This window comes from Nerophis lumbriciformis, linkage group LG31 (assembly GCF_033978685.3).
Source record: "Nerophis lumbriciformis linkage group LG31, RoL_Nlum_v2.1, whole genome shotgun sequence".
Taxonomy (NCBI): domain Eukaryota; kingdom Metazoa; phylum Chordata; class Actinopteri; order Syngnathiformes; family Syngnathidae; genus Nerophis; species Nerophis lumbriciformis.
In genome coordinates, this window is record NC_084578.2 from 10210838 (window position 1) to 10233420 (window position 22583).

At 44.0% G+C, this 22583-nt stretch overlaps 1 protein-coding gene across 3 annotated transcripts in view; it reads right to left on the minus strand.

The window, feature by feature from the left end:
* Window positions 1-22583, minus strand: part of pard3bb (par-3 family cell polarity regulator beta b) — a 432163-nt gene that overhangs the window by 234778 nt on the left and 174802 nt on the right. For all 3 annotated transcript variants that reach the window (XM_061926590.1, XM_061926589.1, XM_061926591.1), the window contains 3 exons: window positions 17950-18091; window positions 5985-6072; window positions 5781-5893 (listed from right to left, as the gene is read on the minus strand). In XM_061926590.1, coding sequence (XP_061782574.1) covers window positions 5781-5893; window positions 5985-6072; window positions 17950-18091 — 343 coding nt within the window. The remainder of the gene's footprint in view (window positions 1-5780; window positions 5894-5984; window positions 6073-17949; window positions 18092-22583) is intronic.

Genomic DNA, 22583 nt, shown 5'->3' on the forward strand with positions numbered 1-22583 from the left:
CAACGTTAAAAAAACCCTTCATCAACATTTTGTATACACACTACAAGTATATATATAATCTAGTAACAGACACGCTCATTACTATATGTAATATGTACAATATTTGCAGTATTTTGTTCATTTTAATCATGGCCGGAACTAGTTCTTCTGCGCATTTATTTCCGTTTCCATAGCAGCGCACTTCCGACTTCTGGCAACTACGTGTAAACAAGAAGTGTGTGTTTTCTAATCATGGCAGACACAGTAACAAACAACAAAGACGACTACTTCTGGACAAATGACGATTCACAACCTTGTCTTTTTGAAGTTGAATATACTGAGGATGAACTACCGCTTTTCGAAGCGGGCACGAAGGAAGAGTGAGACTTTGGAGAAGACGTAGAGTAGAGTGAGGTGAAAGTAACTCGAAGCTGAACATACGTCTTTTTTTATCTTTTATTTTATTTTAAAGATGATAAAAAACGCTTGGAAGATGGGAGTCACCGTTGTAGCCTTCAAAGCCCTCTAAAACAACGTTAAAAAAAAACCTTCATCAACATTTTGTATACACACTACAAGTATATATATAATCTAGTAACAGGCACGCTCATTACTATATGTAATATGTACAATATTTGCAGTATTTTGTTCATTTTAATCATGGCCGGAACTAATTCTTCTGCGCATTTATTTCCGTTTCCATAGCAGCGCACTTCCGACTTCTGGCAACTACGTGTAAACAAGAAGTGTGTGTTTTCTAATCATGGCAGACACAGTAACAAACAACAAAGACGACTACTTCCGGACAAATGACGATTCACAACCTTATCTTTTTGAAGTTGAATATACTGAGGATGAACTACCGCTTTTCAAAGCGGGCACGAAGGAAGAGTGAGACTTTGGAGAAGACGTAGAGTGAGGTGAAAGTAACTCGAAGCTGAACATACGTCTTTTTTTATCTTTTATTTTATTTTAAAGATGATAAAAAACGCTTGGAAGATGGGAGTCACCCTTGTAGCCTTCAAAGCCCTCTAAAACAATGTTAAAAAAAACCTTCATCAACATTTTGTATACACACTACAAGTATATATATAATCTAGTAACAGACACGCTCATTACTATATGTAATATGTACAATATTTGCAGTATTCTGTTCATTTTAATCATGGCCGGAACTAGTTCTTCTGCGCATTTATTTCCGTTTCCATAGCAGCGCACTTCCGACTTCTGGCAACTACGTGTAAACAAGAAGTGTGTGTTTTCTAATCATGGCAGACACAGTAACAAACAACAAAGACGACTACTTCCGGACAAATGACGCTTCACAAACTTGTCTTTTTGAAGTTGAATATACTGAGGATGAACTACCGCTTCTCGAAAATGTGTTTGTCATTCTTGTTTGGTTTTGGTTCAAAGTGTGGCGCATTATTAGTAAGAGTGTTAAAGTTGTTTTATATGGCCACCGTCAGTGTAACCTGTGTGGCTGTTGACCAAGTATGCCTTGCTGTCACTTATGTGTGCAAGCAGAAAGTGCATATAACAAGAGGCTGGGCTGGCACGCTGTTTGTACAGATTGTAGAGGGCGCTAATTGCTGGACCATCATGGCATGCCGTTATTATTATTGTAAGGGTGAAAATCCTTATTATTATTGTAAGGGTGAAAATCGAAGAATATTAATGGCTTCAAATTCCACATTTTGCAGCTTGGATAGACTTTCACCTCACTCTCTCTCAGCTTACGTCTTCTCCAAAGTCTCACTCTTACTTCGTGCCCGCTTCGAGAAGCGGTAGTTCATCCTCAGTATATTCAACTTCAAAAAGATAAGGTTGTGAATCGTCATTTGTCCGGAAGTAGTCGTCTTTGTTGTTTGTTACTGTGTTTCTGCGAGAGACTCTGAAATCCGGAAGTCTCCCGGCTCTGAAATCCGGAAGTCTCCCGGGAAAATCGGGGGGGTCGGCAAGAATGCAGCTGAGCCGCATCAGAGTGATCAAAGAGCCGCATGCGGCTCCGGAGCCGCGGGTTGCCGACCCCTGATTTAGCCTAATAATGTGTATTAATAAATGGTTGATTTATATAGGCTAGTAAGGTAAAGTTTTGTATATAAATAAAATATAAATATAAATAAAATAAATATAAATAATATAAAATAATAAATAATATAATATAAATAATATAAAATAATATAAATATATTATAATATAATATAATATATAATATAATGTATAATATATAATATATATAATATAATATATAATATAATATATATATATATATATATATATATATATATATAATATATAATACAATATATAATATAATATATAATATACATATATAATATATATATAATATAATATAAATATAATATAAATATAATATAAATATATATATATATATATATATATATATATATATATATATATATATAATATAATATAAATATATAAATAAACCATTTATTAATTATTTGGGAATGTCCGGCGGGCCAGATTTAAAACTGAACATGTGGCCCCCGGGCCAATATTTGCCTAGCCCTGTTTTAAAGTTTCTTCTTCACTCTTTAGGAACAAAAAAAAAAATCCCAATCCCGACCCAGACCGAGGAGTAGGACTGCGCCAAATAGACAGTGAAACCACAGAAAGCAAGCAGTAAATGGCTGTGTGCTGCAAATATTTCCCTAATCAAAAGCGAGCTTGAAATGTAATTCTAGCAGCGTGTGTTTGTGCGACCACATCAGCCTGTGGCAAATGTTTATGACTGCTTCAGCAGCTCCTTTTTTTTTTTTGGCAAAGACGTTCGCGTCTACTTTGGTTTCACACGGATTATGTGAAAACGTACAGACGAACGCACGCACATTTCAAAAGAGGTTAGTTCGACCCGATCTAATGCAATTAGCAATAACTCCCTCCATGAATAGATTGTCATTCATTCATTCAAACGCTACATTTTAAGCTCAAACCTGAACTTATAGCACAAATTGCCATTGAAGCTGTATATATGAAGCAGACAAGATGCCAGATTGAAATATAAGAAGGTAAAAAAAGTGAGTGTTCATTGTTGCAAACTTGTTTTGAATCAGCTACATTTTTAAATCCTCTCCTTGAAGCGACATATCTGATAAATTATGTAATTGGACTTTCGGTGGTGGGGTTCTTGTTATGTCTCTAGTTCCCTATTTTGAATATTAGATACGCCAGACTACAGAGAAGCAGTGTCTTGATGAATAAGTTACACTGTAATGCTAAAAGATAGCTCTCTGATATCCTGACATTTGGGATAAAAACATCCATTAGCTCAAGAAAGACTTTTGATAACTTTTAAAAACCTTACCTAATAAATAATTTTAATGGGTTTGATTTATTTAATGCTTTTTTTTTTAATGACTCAAAGCTCGTGACACTGACAACCAGTGTTCATTTCGTTGACTAAAAATGCGGGTCTTAGTTATCGTCAATTAACGTATTTTCCAGACTGTAAGGCGCACTTAAAGGGGAACATTATCACAATTTCAGAAGGGTTAAAACCATTAAAAATCAGTTCCCAGTGGCTTATTTTATTTTTCAAAGTTTTTTTCAAAATTTTACCTATCACGCAATATCCCTAAAAAAAGCTTCAAAGTGCCTGATTTTAACCATCGTTATATACACCCGTCCATTTTCCTGTGACGTCACATAGTGATGCCAACACAAACAAACATGGCGCATAGAACAGCAAGCTATAGCGACATTAGCTCGGATTCAGACTCGGATTTCAGCGGCTTAAGCGATTCAACAGATTACGCATGTATTGAAACAGATGGTTGTAGTGTGGAGGCAGGTGGCGAAAACGAAATTGAAGAAGAAACTGAAGCTATTGAGCCATATCGGTTTGAACCGTATGCAAGCGAAACCGACGAAAACGACACGACAGCCAGCGACACGGGAGAAAGCGAGGACGGATTCGGCGATCGCCTTCTAACCAACGATTGGTATGTGTTTGTTTGGCATTAAAGGAAACTAACAACTATGAACTAGGTTTACAGCATATGAAATACATTTGGCAACAACATGCACTTTGAGAGTGCAGACAGCCCAATTTTCATCAATTAATATATTCTGTAGACATACCCTGGAGTTGATGTCAGCAGGCCAGGGAAGCTAGGGTCGATATTCATCTCTTGATCATCTTCGGTGGCATAAGGGACGGTGTGAGCCAAGACATCCAGGGGGTTTAGCTCGCTCGTCTGCGGGAACAAACTGCCGCCATTGCTTGCCGTGCTACCGAGGCCCTTTGTCCCTGAATTGCTCACACACTCCGGCAGATTCAATGGGGGTCTGGCGGCAGATTTTCTTTTCGGTTCGGAGGTGTACCGAATGAGTTTCCACATGGACATATTAAGTAGCGTAACGCACGTTGTGTAAACAATGCACACTGAGGCACAACACACGGCATGCTAGCAGCTAACGGGCTACGGTAGACTGACCATACGTCCTCTTTTCACCGGGGCTGTCAGTGTATTTTCAATGTACGTTCAGGGTTAAGAAAGGGTTCAAAATAAAACAAATTGTGAAGGTGCAGCAGCATTGGTGAGGGAGGGGCAGAGACAGAGAGAGAGAGAGAGTTATGATAAACGCGCATACGTCGCCAGGCTCTGCTTTTTATCCATAGATTTATCAGATTTAATTTTCTATTATCTATAGCAGGGGTGTCAAAAGTGTGCCCCGGAGGCCATTTGCGGCCCACAGCTAATGTTTTAAAAGGCCCACGGCACATTCTAAAAATACTATTAAAATAAACAAAAACATAACAAAAGTGAAATAAAAAAGTTTAAAGGTGAAATGTAATTTAGAAAAAGTTGCAATGTTGACTAATAAAACAAAGCTGTTTTTTTTTTTCTTTCAAACTGTCATTGCTCAAAACATAATATTGAATCAAAATCAATGTTATTATGAATTATTGACCTATCCAAGGTTCCCATTACTTAACATCAAATATTCCACTAAGAAAAATATTTTTGGTGGAAGATTTTGCAAATTTGGTAAATAAATAACCCAAAAATTTACATTTTGTTGTTTTCTTACTGTACCGAAAATGAACCGAACCATGACCTCTAAACCGAGGTACGTATCAAACCGAAATTTTTGTGTATCGTTACACCCCTAATTATATATATATATATATATATATATATATATATATATATATATATATATATATATATATATATATATATATATATACATATATATATATATTTAGATTTAGATTCAGATTTATTGGTCCCCGTGGGGAAATTCATTTCAACTGACCGTAGATTTAAACAGTAAACATTACACATCACGGACAAAAATAGCAAAAAGACATAATACATGACAATGACAGCACCAACACATTTACAGGTGTGTCAGGCAGGTCGGCCGGGTCTGCGGTTTAGGGCGGCTGTAGCTGCAGGGATAAGACTTTTCCCGAAGCGGGCCCTCCGGAATTTGATGGTTCTGTACCTGCGCCCTGATGATATATATTGGTGTAGTGGGTGAGTGATATCCTGGACTATTGTCTTTGCCAGTTGAATGATAGACCTGTGGTTTAGATCTGAGATGTTGATTATATATATATATATATATATATATATGTTTATATTATTATTATTATATATTTTTTCCTATATTCAAACACAGTGTTACTGTTCAAACTGTGTGTAATGTTACAGTGGCCACAAATATTAAATATACTTTACTCTGCCTTGTTTTAATGAATACTCGGGCCTACTACGCTACTGTGTTTTAATGTTGGTCATTATGGTGTTTTCTGAGACACCCACCGGTCTGCGTTTGGTCCGAAGTCGTGCCCAAGTCCATACTCTTTGAGGCTTTGACATGCTGGAACTGCTGCTGGTTGCCATACTGGGATGGAAACTGGTGTGCCGGGCTTTCCCTGGTACAAATATTGTCACAAATCACAACACACATTTTTAAACGGCACAAAATAAACTGACAGCGAAATGTATCCAGTAAGATGGACACACCTTTCCTGTAGGTAGGAGAAATTCGCAAAGCCTCTTGATTCCGTGTCATGCTCGGTCTCTTCGTCCATGAGAGAAGACGTATGTGTTCCTGAAGAACAAACAGTTTATTCAAAAAGTTGGTTGATTATGACAAAAATCTAAATCACCATTAATTGAATCTTCTACTTTGATTTTGGGAAAGGGAGTGTTGCGTTTGGACCAGTTGTTCCTCCCAGGGAATTCAAGTCACAAGTCGCTCCCAAGCTCTTTACGACACTTAAAGCTGAGTAGAAAAACCACCAGAGACAGAATAGGTATTTTGTAATATATTTGCAAAGCTTTGCATATACATTGAGACCAGTCCAGCATAGAACATTCAATCGCGCCGCCAAGATGGTCTGCCCCCCCCCCCGAAAAACCCTCTCCCCTCTTAAGTCTCTCTCTCTCCCACCCTCGCAGTCATGTCCCTCCAGCCAAAACACATGCCCATTGTCCTCCGCACCTGGGAATAAGGCTAGATAAGAGAAAGGAGTATCTCTCTTTCTTTGCATTCCTCATTCAAGGTTAAGCACACAGTTTTTGCAGACAACCAAAAGACTGAAAAAAAATTGGAAGAAAAACACTAGCTGTTTTGTAATATGATTATGAAATAAAAGAAGTAACACTTAAATTCGGATATATGTAAATATCTGCCTCCGACAATTCCCCCTTCAGATCTTCTAAAAAGATCTTTATCACTAGTACAACACTTCTAAAATACGCCCCTCTTTGAGCAAGCTAGTAAAAAATTAAAAGCATAGTTACATGGGAGATAAACGGATGGAATCTATGTCAATGTCGTCACTGTCAGGGAAGGAAACTAGCATTTCTCGAAAGTCACCACTTTGCTTGACCCCCTTCAGTGACATAGCAAACCCAGAAACAGGGTGGGGTTGACCTTCTACAGCTCTAACAATGATGCGGGTGCATAAAGACCTAGCACAAGGGGCGATAAAGCAACCGCATGAGGCTATGATGGCGAAGAAAACTCCAAAGGAGATCAGGGCAGACTTAATTAGGTCAGACCACCTTCCAAAGGTGCTTGGGAGCCAATCTTTGAAGGGGTCAGAGACACCGGAAACTTCAGTAAGTTCCTTAGACAGGGCATGGAGGCCCTCCAGGGCCTTCTGGACCGAGCCATCGGGGGCGGTGTTGTTAGGAATGAAGGTACAGCATTGGTCACCAAACAATTTCACCCGACTTCTTCCCTTTGTGGCCCAAAAGATGAAATACACGTGTTTTCAATTTACAGGACCCTCAACATCCCCCTACAAATTGGGTGACATTAACCCCTCCTGGTGCACCACCCTGATAGATGGCTCAAGGATAGGCCGAAAAATGTTGGGAAAGAGAGCCTCTAATGCTAAACAGTGCATCTGGAAAAAATTCACAACGCTTCACATTTTTCACATTTGGTTATGTTACAGCCTTATTCCAAAATAGAATAAATTATACACACAATACCCCATAATGACAATGTGAAAACGTTTTTTAGTAAGATTTGTTTTTTGCAAATTAAAAAAAAAACTAAGAAATCACATGACATATGTATTCACAGTCTTTGGCATTTAGCTCTAAAGTGAGCTTAGCTGCATCCTGATTATCTTTGAATGTTTTGGTATGGTATGGTCTTTATTGTCATTGCGCAAGGACAACAACATTTTATTTTCAATCCGGTGCAATGGATGCCGAGTGGATACAGCTAATAATGTGAGAGTCCAGTCCATAGTGGGGCCAGCAGGGGATCCTCTTGCATGTAGAAGTTTCCACCAATCAAGCCTGTATAGTACAGTGGCCAGACGGAAGCCATTTATTTGTAAAAAAATTGTCAAAATGCACCTGAAAGACATTCAGACTATATGTCCACCAGAGCTGTTGCCCGTGCATTGAAAATGAATCTATCATAAGCGGACTCCAAAGGGGTTTCAGAGAATTTGGCAGTACATCCAACCGGCCTCACATAGTAAAGTTTTTAGATTTCATAAAAAATGGGATGAAAAACAAAAGTGTCGCTTTTAAATCTGTGTTCAGTGTAGGTTTATATATCGTATAGCAATATTTGTGCTGAGAATGAGAATCAGCACCTCCAAGTCCGAGTCCATTGTTCTCGCCCGGAAAAGGGTGGAGTGCCATCTCCGGGTTGGGGAGGAGTGGAGGAGTTCAAGTACCTCGGAGTCTTGTTCACGAGTGAGGGTAGAGTGGATCGTGAGATCGACAGGTGGATCGGTGCGGCGTCTTCAGTAATATGGAAGCTGTATCCATCCGTTGTGGTGAAGAAGGAGCTGAGCCGGAAGGCAAAGCTCTCAATTTACCGGTCGATCTACGTTCCCATCCTGACCTATGGTCATGAGCTTTGGGTTATGACCGAAAGGACAAGATCACGAGTACAAGCGGCCGAAATGAGTTTCCTCCGCCGGGATAGGGTGAGAAGGTCTGCCATCCGGGAGGAGCTCAAACTGAAGCCGCTGCTCCTCCACCTCGAGAGGAGCCAGATGAGGTGGTTCGGGCATCTGGTCAGGATGCCACCAGAACGCTTCCCTAGGGAAGTGTTTAAGGCACGTCCGACCGGTAAGATGCCACGGGGAAGACCCAGGACACCTTGGGAAGACTATGTCTCCTGGCTGGCCTGGGAACGCCTCGGGATCCCCCGGGAAGTACCTCGGAGTCTTGTTCACGGGTAAGGGTAGAGTGGATCGTGAGATCGACAGGCGGATCGGTGCGGCGTCTTCAGTAATGCGGACGCTGTACCAATCCGTTGTGGTGAAGAAGGAGCTGAGCCGGAAGGCAAAGCTCTCAATTTACCGGTCGATCTACGTTCCCATCCTGACCTATGGTCATGAGCTTTGGGTTATGACCGAAAGGACAAGATCACGGGTATTAGCGGCCGAAATGAGTTTCCTCCGCCGGGATAGGGTGAGAAGCTCTGTCATCCGGGAGGAGCTCAAACTGAAGCCGCTGCTTCTCCACCTCGAGAGGAGCCAGATGAAGTGGTTCGGGCATCTGGTCAGGATGCCACCCGAACGCCTCCCTAGGGAAGTGTTTAAGGCACGTCCGACCGGTAGGAGGCCACGGGGAAGACCCAGGACACGTTGGGAAGACTATGTCTCCCGGCTGGCCTGGGAACGCCTCGGGATCCCCCGGGAAGTACCTCGGAGTCTTGTTCACGAGTAAGGGTAGAGTGGATCGTGAGATCGACAGGCGGATCGGTGCGGCGTCTTCAGTAATGTGGACGCTGTATCAATCCGTTGTGGTGAAAAAGGAGCTGAGCCGGAAGGCAAAGCTCTCAATTTACCGGTCGATCTACGTTCCCATCCTCACCTATGGTCATGAGCTTTGGGTTATGACCGAAAGGACAAGATCACGGGTACAAGCGGCCGAAATGAGTTTCCTCCGCCGGGATAGGGTGAGAAGGTCTGCCATCCGGGAGGAGCTCAAACTGAAGCCGCTGCTCCTCCACCTCGAGAGGAGCCAGATGAGGTGGTTCGGGCATCTGGTCAGGATGCCACCCGAACGCCTCCCAAGGGAAGTGTTTAAGGCACATCCGACCGGTAGGTGGCCACGGGGAAGACCCAGGACACGTTGGGAAGACTATGTCTCCCGGCTGGCCTGGGAACGCCCCGGGATCCCCCGGGAAGTACCTCGGAGTCTTGTTCACGAGTAAGGGTAGAGTGGATCGTGAGATCGACAGGCGGATCGGTGCGGCGTCTTCAGTAATGCGGACGCTGTGTCGATCCGTTGTGGTGAAGAAGGAGCTGAGCCGGAAGGCAAAGCTCTCAATTTACCGGTCGATCTACGTTCCCATCCTGACCTATGGTCATGAGCTTTGGGTTATGACCGAAAGGACAAGATCACGGGTACTAGCGGCCGAAATGAGTTTCCTCCGCCGGGATAGGGTGAGAAGCTCTGCCATCCGGGAGGAACTCAAACTAAAGCCGCTGCTCCTCCACATCGAGAGGAGCCAGATGAGGTGGTTCGGGCATCTGGTTAGGATGCCACCCGAACGCCTCCCGAGGGAAGTGTTTAAGGCACGTCCGACCGGTTGGAGGCCACGGGGAAGACCCAGGACACGTTGGGAAGACTATGTCTCCCGGCTGGCCTGGGAACGCCTCGGGATCCCCCGGGAAGTACCTCGAAGTCTTGTTCACGAGTAAGGGTAGAGTGGATCGTGAGATCGACAGGTGGATCGATGCGGCGTCTTCAGTAATGCGGACGCTGTATCCATCCGTTGTGGTGAAGAAGGAGCTGAGCCGGAAGGCAAAGCTCTCAATTTACCGGTCGATCTACGTTCCCATCCTGACCTATGGTCATGAGCTTTGGGTTATGACCGAAAGGACAAGATCACGGGTACTAGCGGCCGAAATGAGTTTCCTCCGCCGGGATAGGGTGAGAAGCTCTGTCATCCGGGAGGAGCTCAAACTGAAGCCGCTGCTCCTCCACCTCAAGAGGAGCCAGATGAGGTGGTTCGGGCATCTGGTCAGGATGCCACCCGAACGCCTCCCTAGGGAAGTGTTTAAGGCACGTCCGACCGTTAGGAGGCCACGGGGAAGACTCAGGACACGTTGGGAAGACTATGTCTCCCGGCTGGCCTGGGAACGCCTCGGGATCCCCCGGGAAGTACCTCGGAGTCTTGTTCACGAGTAAGGGTAGAGTGGATCGTGAGATCGACAGGCGGATCGGTGCGGCGTCTTCAGTAATGCGGACGCTGTATCGATCCGTTGTGGTGAAGAAGGAGCTGAGCCGGAAGGCAAAGCTCTCAATTTACCGGTCGATCTACGTTCCCATCCTGACCTATGGTCATGAGCTTTGGGTTATGACCGAAAGGACAAGATCACGGGTACTAGCGGCCGAAATGAGTTTCCTCCGCCGGGATAGGGTGAGAAGCTCTGCCATCCGGGAGGAACTCAAACTAAAGCCGCTGCTCCTCCACATCGAGAGGAGCCAGATGAGGTGGTTCGGGCATCTGGTTAGGATGCCACCCGAACGCCTCCCGAGGGAAGTGTTTAAGGCACGTCCGACCGGTTGGAGGCCACGGGGAAGACCCAGGACACGTTGGGAAGACTATGTCTCCCGGCTGGCCTGGGAACGCCTCGGGATCCCCCGGGAAGTACCTCGAAGTCTTGTTCACGAGTAAGGGTAGAGTGGATCGTGAGATCGACAGGTGGATCGATGCGGCGTCTTCAGTAATGCGGACGCTGTATCCATCCGTTGTGGTGAAGAAGGAGCTGAGCCGGAAGGCAAAGCTCTCAATTTACCGGTCGATCTACGTTCCCATCCTGACCTATGGTCATGAGCTTTGGGTTATGACCGAAAGGACAAGATCACGGGTACTAGCGGCCGAAATGAGTTTCCTCCGCCGGGATAGGGTGAGAAGCTCTGTCATCCGGGAGGAGCTCAAACTGAAGCCGCTGCTCCTCCACCTCAAGAGGAGACAGATGAGGTGGTTCGGGCATCTGGTCAGGATGCCACCCGAACGCCTCCCTAGGGAAGTGTTTAAGGCACGTCCGACCGTTAGGAGGCCACGGGGAAGACTCAGGACACGTTGGGAAGACTATGTCTCCCGGCTGGCCTGGGAACGCCTCGGGATCCCCCGGGAAGAGCTGGACGAAGTGGCTGGGGAGAGGGAAGTTTGGGCTTCCCTGCATAGGCTGCTGCCCCCGCGACCTGACCTTGGATAAGCGGAAGAAGATGGATGAATGGATGGATAGCAACATTTGTTTTTGGCCCAGGCCTACGTGGTGTCCAAATAAACGAGTTCCATTGTACTCAAACTGCGTCCTATCACAAATGACGGACCACACTCCAGGAGTGAAACAGTAGCATGTGAGGACATCGCACTCTTTCATCAGCATTACTCCCTCCATCATACTGTCGCTGGTTCTATTCCAACAATCTGAAATTCTGTTGTTATTCCGCCTTCCAGATCTTCCATCAATCATTGTGTCTTCCACTCAGCTCTCCTTTCCCCCCCCCCACAACAATCGTTGACATTTCTCGTCACTGCCAGCACCTTAATCAGCTCGACTGTCAAAAAACACATTCTTCTTTCACCTCGCGCGCAAACACGCAAATCTGTTCTCACTGCCTCCCACTCTTTGATGTGGAGAAGAAAAAAAAACATTTGTTCTGTAAAAGATAAATCATTCAGAGCTTGCTCCAATAGCAGATGTCCCCTTGTTATGCACATTTTGGTTTTTCAACCCTCTGTATTTGGGACCGTCTCTCTTTTGCTTTTTCACAGGCAGGCTTCACTAGGAGAGTGACACACACACACACACACACACACACACACACACACACACACACACACACACACACACACACACACACACACACACACACACTTACTAAGGCTGACAAATGTCCTTGCATTTGCACGCAACGTAAATGACACTGTAGATGAGATGAATTTGAAGAGCGAGGTCAGAAGTGTTTACCAGATTCAGTGCAAACACACACACACACACACACACACACACACACACACACAGATAACACAGTTTGATTCTGGTCAACAATGCCAACGCCCGAGCGCATGCATGCTTGTTCAAGCCCCCTCACATTTGCAAACACACAGAGGCAGAATACACACTTTTTAAACAGAGCTCTGCACACGGATACAATTACAGCTTATACGCACAGCGCGCACTCATTCACAACAAAGAACAGGTGAAAGTTCAACATTAAAAAAACAATACTGCAAAAAAGAACTATTAGACAAACACGTGAGGAGGAACATGGTGGGGAAAAAAAATAACGGCGAGACGAAAGGCGAAATCAGGTTATTTTTAGGTTGTTTCATATCTGAAACACTGATTGCTTGCAATGAACGCTGCTTTTTAATAACAGAATGTTGATCAATTGTGCAAAGAGAAAAGTGCATCATGATGAGTTAGTCACAACAGGAGGAGACTAAGCTTGAACATACTTAAAAGGTATATCAGAGTTGAGTTGTTGTTGAAAAATGGATCACTGCGAAAAGTCAGTGTTCAAAAACAAGGGGAAAAAAATACAAAAATTAGGGGTATTTTATTTGAACTAAGCAAAATTATCTGCCAATAGAACAAGAAAAATTTGGCTTGTCAAGACTTTCCAAAACAAGTAAAATTAGCTAACCTCAATGAACCCAAAAATACCTTAAAGGGGAACATTATCACAATTTCATCCATCCAACCATCCATCTTCTTCCGCTTATCCGAGGTCGGGTCGCGGGGGCAGCAGCCTAAGCAGGGAAGCACAGACTTCCCTCTCCCCAGCCACTTCTTCCAGCTCTTCCTGTGGGACCCCGAGGCGTTCCCAGGCCAGCCGGGAGACATAGTCTTCCCAACGTGTCCTGGGTCTTCCCCGCGGCCTCCTACCGGTCGGACATACCTTAAACACTTCCCTAGAGAGGCATTCGGGTGGCATCCTGACCAGATGCCCGAACCACCTCATCTGGCTCCTCTCCATGTGGAGGAGCAGCGGCTTTACTTTGAGCTCCTCCCGGATGGCAGAGCTTCTCACCCTATCTCTAAGGGAGAGCCCCGCCACCCGGCGGAGGAAACTCATTTCGGCCGCTTGTACCCGTGATCTTGTCCTTTCGGTCATAACCCAAAGCTCATGACCATAGGTGAGGATGGGAACGTAGATAATTGAGAGCTTTGCCTTCCGGCTCAGCTCCTTCTTCACCACAACGGATGGATACAGCATCCGCATTACTGAAGACGCCGCACCGATCCGCCTGTCGATCTCACGATCCACTCTTCCCTCACTCGTGAACAAGACTCCGAGGTACTTGAACTCCTCCACTTGGGGCAAGATCTCCTCCCCAACCCGGAGATGGCACTCCACCCTTTTCCCTTTTATCACAATTTCAGAATGGTTAAAACCATTAAAAATCAGTTCCCAGTGGCTTATTATATTTTTCGAAGTTTTTTTAAAAATTTTACCCATCACGCAATATCCCTAAAAAAAGCTTCAAAGTGCCTGATTTTAACCATCGTTATATACACCCGTCCATTTTCCTGTGACGTCACATAGTGATGCCAACACAAACAAACATGGCGGAAAGAACAGCAAGCTATAGCGACATTAGCTCGGATTCAGACTCGGATTTCAGCGGCTTAAGCGATTCAACAGATTGAAATGGATGGTTGTAGTGTGGAGGCAGGTAGCGAAAACGAAATTGAAGAAGAAACTGAAGCTATTGAGCCATATCGGTTTGAACCGTATGCAAGCGAAACCGACGAAAACGACACGACAGCCAGCGACACGGGAGAAAGCGAGGACGAATTCGGCGATCGCCTTCTAACCAACGATTGGTATGTGTTTGTTTGGCATTAAAGGAAACTAACAACTATGAACTAGGTTTACAGCATATGAAATACATTTGGCAACAACCTGCACTTTGAGAGTGCAGACAGCCCAATTTTCATCAATTAATATATTCTGTAGACATACCCTCATCCGCCCTCTTTTCCTGAAAGCTGATCTGTCCAGTTTAAGGGACGGTGTGAGCCAAGACATCCAGGGGGTTTAGCTCGCTCGTCTGCGGGAACAAACTGCCGCCATTGCTTGCCGTGCTACCGAGGTCCTTTGTCCCTGAATTGCTCACACCCTCCGGCAGATTCAATGGGGGTCTGGCGGCAGATTTCTTTGACTTTATCGTTGGAAATGCATCTGCTTTGAGTGTCGCAGGATATCTACACATTCTTGCCATCTCTGTCGTAGCATAGCTTTCGTCGGTAAAGTGTGCGGAACAAACGTCCAATTTCTTGCCACTTTCGCATCTTTGGGCCACTGGTGCAACTTGAATCCGTCCCTGTTCGTGTTGTTACACCCTCCGACAACACACCGACGAGGCATGATGTCTCCAAGGTACGGAAAACAGTCGAAAAAACGGAAAATAACAGAGCTGATTTGACTCGGTGTTTGAGAAAATGGCGGATTGCTTCCCGATGTGACGTCACAATATTAGAAAGGCGTATAATTCGCCAAAATTCACCCATTTAGAGTTCGGAAATCGGTTAAAAAAATATATGGTCTTTTTTCTGCAACATCAAGGTATATATTGACGCTTACGTAGGTCTGGTGATAATGTTCCCCTTTAAAATAAAAATATTCTCACTAATAACAAATGCACTTTTCTTGGTAGAAAAAAAATGAGACCTTTTTGCTCAATATGTTGAAAAATATTCTTAAATTAGGTAAATGCTAGTGCCATTATCTTGACATAATGATATATTTTTTTCATGCTTGAAGTAAGAAACTACTACTTTAAAAAAGTAGTTATATACTTGTGAGTGTTAATCTTAAGGCCCAAGTTGTTTGTTTACATGCTTTTTTTTATTTCTCTTTGCTATTTGGGCTTATTGGACCCTAATTAGAATAGAAATTAAGAATCATCTTCTTATATGATGTACTTTTAATCCAAAAGTAACAAACATGTACTTCATGTTTAGTGACATGCTAATTCTTATTTTGACACTTTTTTTTCCAAATTCCATTGTATGTTATACTCTTCTGACACCACCAGATGGCAGTATAAGTGTCCACATAAGCGGCCATAAGACCCCAATTCAGTAGTGTACACAATTTTGGAAATCAGAGCTAAAAGGTGCTGTCCACGCATGTGGCCACTAAGCCTTTAGAGTTAATGATACAGCTTTGCAACAGTTGATATTCTAGTTTCAAGAATGTTTTACTCAATATAGGTCATACAATCTCAGCAACAAGCTGTAATATCTTACTGAGATCATTTAGGACCAAAAACCCTTAAAACAAGTAAAACACTCTAACATAAAATCTGCTTAGTGAGAAGAATTATCTTATCACACCGAAAATAAGCAAATGTCACCCTTATTTGAGATATTTAATCTTACTTAGATTTCAGTTTTTGCAGTGAGGGTTGGGTACCGTTCACATTTGTACCGATACGGTACCGATTCCGGGTACCTAGGAAGTGAATTTATTGAGTTATTGAGTCTGTTTAGCTGATTGGAGAGCTAGCTTCCGCAGCTGGTGGGTCCATGACGATGACTTCTGTTTTGTTTGATATGCCGTTTTACTGCCGTGTTACAGACACCGTTTGGAAACAATTAAGGTATGTTAATAAACATTTATTTTTCTGTGTAAATTACTCATTTCGAAAGGTATATATCTGTGGCTTATAAACCGGTGCGGATAATATATGGAAAAAACATTTTTCCCTGTAATTTAGTGTGAGCGGCTAACACACCGTATCACGGTACTATCATAACATATTAATATTATCATTATATCTTTTTGAGCAGGTAATGTATCGGCCATGCACTCGCTGAGCTAGCCCTAAAGCTCGGACGACACATTACAGCTATTTTGGCTGAACAAGTTGTGACAAAACCATATTTACAAATAACTTTAAAACGAGCAGGCAGGAAGTTGAGGCTTATATGGACAGCTTATTATGCAAAATTGAAACAAGTCACACCTGAGGAAATATGTGTAACATCTTGGTATACGAGAAAACATTGCCCGAACCCCCATGAACCTTCACTAGAATAATTTGTCGATAAAATTGTTATAAGTACACCTCTGCAGAACATTGCATCCTTATTAAAATTGAAAAAACAAGAACTACAGATCAACTTGCAACACATAATAAATGTGTTGACATTGTTTAGGTCTGTAACACAAACAATTTAAAGTCTTTCTAATCTTTATTTAAAATAATATTTTTTTGAGCGACTTGAACTACTTGATACTAAAAAAAAAACCCAATAAACTCAATAAATAATAATACATTCAAACTGAGGAGTACAATAAATAAAACACTTAAACTAGAGATGTCCGATAATGGCTTTTTTGCCGATATCTGATATTCCGATATTGTCCAACTCTTAATTACCGATTCCTAAATCAACCGATACCGATATATACAGTCATGGAATTAACACATTATTACGCCTAATTTTGTTGTGATGCCCCGCTGGATGCATTAAACAATGTAACAAGGTTTTCCAAAATAAATCAACTCAAGTTATGGAAAATAATGCCAACATGGCAGTGCCATATTTATTATTGAGGTCACAAAGTGCATATTGTAGCGTCCCGGAAGAGTTAGTGCTGCAAGGGGTTCTGGGTATTTGTTCTGTTGTGTTTATGTTGTGTTACGGTGCGGATGTTCTCCCGAAATGTGTTTGTCATTCTTGTTTGGTGTGGGTTCACAGTGTGGCGCATATTTGTAACAGTGTTAAAGTTGTTTATACGGCCACCCTCGGTGTGACCTGTATGGCATTCACTTGTGTGTGTGAAAAAGCCGCATATATTATGTGACTGGGCCAGCACGCTGTTTGTATGGAGGAAAAGCGGACGCTAAAGGCAGTGCCTCTTAGGCACGCCCCCAATAATGTTGTACGGGTGGAAATCGGGAGAAATTCGGGAGAATGGTTGCCCCGGGAGATTTTCGGGAGGGGTACTGAAATTCGGGAGTCTACCGGGAAAATCGGGAGGTTGAAACCGATACCGATAATTTCCGATATTACATATCGGCCGATATTATCGGACATCTTAAACTTAAACCTACAAAAACAAAAACAAAAATTGTACGTTTTTTTTTCCATGTGAAAACGAGTAAGTCAAGATTAATGCACGTTTTGGAGTACATAGCTTAGGGTTTGAAGCATGATACTGATAAAGCATGTTCCCCACTACATGAGAAGAACTGGGGGGCAGCAAGGTGATTGGAAAAATCTTCCCTTGAATAAAATGCATTATGAAATATGTTGGGTGAATCAATAAAATCCATCTGGGTACCACTTGTGCTTCGCTTATTGTTCTGATAAAAGTGCTGCTCATGCAAAATATGCACTGATCTCTTTATGATGTTTCAACGCTTGGTAGGGAAAGATTGGACAGGTCAAACTTGAATCATTATTTAAACGAACAAACCTTTATGACCCGTTAACCTCACAACTTTCAATGAGCTACTCACCCTCGAGTGTATGAAAGGAGCTGTTGCCCGGTTGATCATTCGTCTGACAAAGCAGTCCCGCAGGACCATTCCTTTGGTTCAGGAGATCAGCCACGATAGGGGAGTGGTCCAATGTGCAATTTGGGGAAACGCCACGTTGTGTCTGGAAAAAAATAATAAAACAAGCCACATTAATTCAAAGAATATGACGTTTTATTTGGATGGAAATGAAGGCTTCAGCGGTCGCGGAGGCAAAAACTCGGACATGGGAGGAGTTCGGTGAGGCCATGGAAAAAGACTTCCGGACGGCTTCGAAGCAATTCTGGACCACCATCCGCCGCCTCAGGAAGGGGAAGCAGTGCAGTGTCAACACCGTGTATGGTGGGGATGGTGCTCTGTTGACCTCGACTGCGGATGTTGTGGATCGGTGGAGAGAATACTTCGAAGACCTCCTCAATCCTACCAGCACGTCTTCCTATGAGGAAGCAGGGCCTGGGGAATCTGTGGTGGGCTCTCCTATTTCTGGGGCTGAGGTTGCCGAGGTAGTTAAAAAGCTCCTCGGTGGCAAGGCCCCGGGGGTGGATGAGATCCGCCCGGAGTTCCTTAAGGCTCTGGATGTTGTGGGGCTGTCTTGGTTGACAAGACTCTGCAACATCGCGTGGACATCGGGGGCGGTACCTCTGGATTGGCAGACCGGGGTGGTGGTTCCTCTCTTTAAGAAGGGGAACCGGAGGGTGTGTTCCAACTATCGTGGGATCACACTCCTCAGCCTTCCCGGTAAGGTCTATTCAGGTGTACTGGAGAGGAGGCTACGCCGGATAGTCGAACCTCGGATTCAGGAGGAACAGTGTGGTTTTCGTCCTGGTCGTGGAACTGTGGACCAGCTCTATACTCTCGGCAGGGTCCTTGAGGGTGCATGGGAGTTTGCCCAACCAGTCTACATGTGCTTTGTGGACTTGGAGAAGGCATTCGACCGTGTACCCCGGGAAGTCCTGTGGGGAGTGCTCAGAGAGTATGGGGTAACGGACTGTCTTATTGTGGCGGTTCGCTCCCTGTATAATCGGTGTCAGAGCTTGGTCCGCATTGCCGGCAGTAAGTCGGACACGTTTCCAGTGAGGGTTGGACTCCGCCAGGGCTGCCCTTTGTCACCGATTCTGTTCATAACCTTTATGGACAGAATTTCTAGGCGCAGTCAGGGCGTTGAGGGTATCTGGTTTGGTGGCTGCAGGATTAGGTCTCTGCTTTTTGCAGATGATGTGGTCCTGATGGCTTCATCTGGCCAAGATCTTCAGCTCTCACTGGATCGGTTCGCAGCCGAGTGTGAAGCGACTGGGATGAGAATCAGCACCTCCAAATCCGAGTCCATGGTTCTCGCCCGGAAAAGGGTGGAGTGCCATCTCCGGGTTGGGGAGGAGATCTTGCCCCAAGTGGAGGAGTTCAAGTACCTCGGAGTCTTGTTCACGAGTGAGGGAAGAGTGGATCGTGAGATCGACAGGCGGATCGGTGCGGCATCTTCAGTAATGCGGACGCTGTATCGATCCGTTGTGGTGAAGAAGGAGCTGAGCCAGAAGGCAAAGCTCTCGATTTACCGGTCGATCTACGTTCCCATCCTCACCTATGGTCATGAGCTTTGGGTCATGACCGAAAGGACAAGATCACGGGTACAAGCGGCCGAAATGAGTTTCCTCCGCCGGGTGGCGGGGCTCTCCCTTAGAGATAGGGTGAGAAGCTCTGCCATCCGGGGGGAGCTCAAAGTAAAGCCGCTGCTCCTCCATATCGAGAGGAGCCAGATGAGGTGGTTCGGGCATCTGGTCAGGATGCCACCCGAACGCCTCCCTCGGGAGGTGTTTCGGGCACGTCCGACCGGTAGGAGGCCACGGGGAAGACCCAGGACACGTTGGGAAGACTATGTCTCCCGGCTGGCCTGGGAACGCCTCGGGATCCACCGGGAGGAGCTGAACGAAGTGGCTGGGGAGAGGGAAGTCTGGGCTTCCCTGCTTAGGCTGCTGCCCCCGCGACCCGACCTCGGATAAGCGGAAGAAGATGGATGGATGGATGGATGGAAATGAAGGAACATGTACAAAACCAGTGAAAAAATAAGCAGGGGCGTCCATGATGACGTTGCTTGGATGACAACATATGTTGTTCCAAAACCTGTATGTACCTTTCAGCATTAATGGTGCCTTCACAGATGTGTAAGTTACCCATGCCTTGGGCACTAATACACCCCCATATCATCACACATGCTGGCTTTTCAACTTTGAGTCTATGACAGTCATGATGGTTCTTTTCCGCTTTGGTCTTTTCTTTCCTTCTGTTACCTGTTGATTTGTATTTGGGATCTGCATAAGTCCTGGAAATGTGCGCGGGTCCGCAATTGTAGTCCGTGCCGACGCCCTAGTCATAAGCTTCTTCTTTAAAGTAGTGTAAAGTTCTTACTTATATCCATTAGTAAACTCGCCATGAAAGTGCTAAAACATACCGGTGCAGTGAGTTTATATTATTCACCCAAGGAACTTTAGTTTATTGACTGAAGTAAAGTCTGAATGTCATTAAAACTGTCAGGCTTGTCCCTGACAGTTTGACTGTGTTTTAGTTTTTTCTCTGAGTTTGTCTTAGTTTTCTGTCCAGCACTTTTATTTTGTCTTTATTTCCTACTTGTCTCCCTGAGTGCTGTGTCCCCTCAGCTGTGGCTGATTGGCACCTGGCCACACCTGGTGTCAATCAGCCAGTTGCTATTTATACCTGCCCTACCCTCCAGTCACTGCTGGATCATTGTCGTTCCTACCTGTCGTGTCGTTGTTTGCTGTATGCTGTCATCACTACCTGATTGTCATTGTAGTGTCTACCTGTCCTTGTCGCTGTCGTCATAGCGGTAAGCTGTTCCTTATAGCTATTTACGGTTGGTTTCTCCTAGCTTCTTGTTTTCCTGTTAGCCAGATCCTGTTAGCCAGATCCTGTTAGCCGTTTGCTATTTCCAGTGTTTCTGTTTTCTGGTTCCTGTTTCCATTTTGCCTGTTCCTAGTTTGTGTTTTTACTTTATTTCGAACATTAAATCATGTTTTCCCGTATAACGCCTTCCGCCTTCTCTGCATCTTGGGGTTCGGCACCTACAAACTCTGACAAAAACAGTTAGCTCCTACTTTTGACAATTCTTCCACTGCCGTCCTTGCACGCTACACCGCTACAACAAAGATGACGGGGAGAAGACGCTGTCGAAGGTGAGCCACGTAAATAAAACCGCCCACAAAACGGCGCATTCTGAAGCGACTGTCAGAAAGCGGCTTGAAGATGATCTGTAAAACATCATCTATGCAACATTTTGACCAAAGAACTACCATTACATGTTATGTAGACCAGTGTTTTTCAACCTTTTCTCAGCCAAGGTACATTTTTTTCATTGAAAATATCCGGAGGCACACCACCAGCAGAAAACATAAAGAAACTAAACTCAGTTGACAGTGAAAAGTCGTTGTCGCAATTGTTGGATATGACTTTAAAGCATAACCAAACATGCATCACTATAGCTCTTGTCTCACAGTAGGTGTACTGTCACCACCTGTCACATCACGCGTGACTTATTTGGAGTTTTTTGCTGTTTTCCTGTGTGTAGTGTTTTAGTTCTTGTATTGCGCTCCTATTTTGGTGGCTTTTTCCCTCTTTTGTTGGTATTTTCCTGTCGCAGTTTCATGTCTTCCTTGAACGCTATTACCCGCATCTACTTTGTTTTAGCAATCAAGACTATTTAAGTTGTTTGGACAGTATCCTTCTTTGTTGATTGTCATGTTATGTACGAATGTACTTTGTGGACGCCGTCTGCCGCTCCACACCCTTAAGTCTTTGCTGTCGTCCAGCATTCTGTTTTTGTTTACTTTGCAGCCAGTTCGGTTTTAGTTTGGTTTTGCGTAGCCATCCCTAAGCCATACTTGCCAACCTTGAGACCTCCGATTTCGGGAGATGGTGGGGGTGGGGGGGGGTGGGGGGCGTGGTTAAGAGGGGAGGAGTATATTTACAGCTAGAATTCACCAAGTCAAGTATTTCATATATATATATATATATATATATATATATATATATATAAAAGAAATACTTGACTTTCAGTGAATTCTAGCTATATATATATATATATTTATTTTATTATATATATATATATATATATATATATATATATATATATATATATATAAGAAAAATATTTGAATTTCAGTGTTCATTTATTTACGCATATACACACACATCACACTCATCTACTCATTGTTGAGTTAAGGGTTGAATTGTCCATCCTTGTTCTATTCTCTGTCACTATTTTTCTAACCATGCTGAACACCCTCTATGATGATGCATTCTGCTTCGTCTCCTTGTTGTGTGCGCAGTTGTGCACTGCACTCTCTAAAAGCCCGAGATGTTATTGTCACATATGCATGTACAGTAGATGGCAGTATTGTCCTGTTTAAGAGTGTCACAACATTGCTGTTTACGGCAGACGAACTGCTTTACGGACGTGAAAACAGGCTGTCGACACGTCACTCAGGTCCGCATGAATTTCGGGAGATTTTCGGGAGAAAATTTGTCCCGGGAGATTTTCGGGAGAGGCGCTGAATTTCGGGAGTCTCCCGGAAAATCCGGGAGGGTTGGCAAGTATGCTCTAAGCTTCA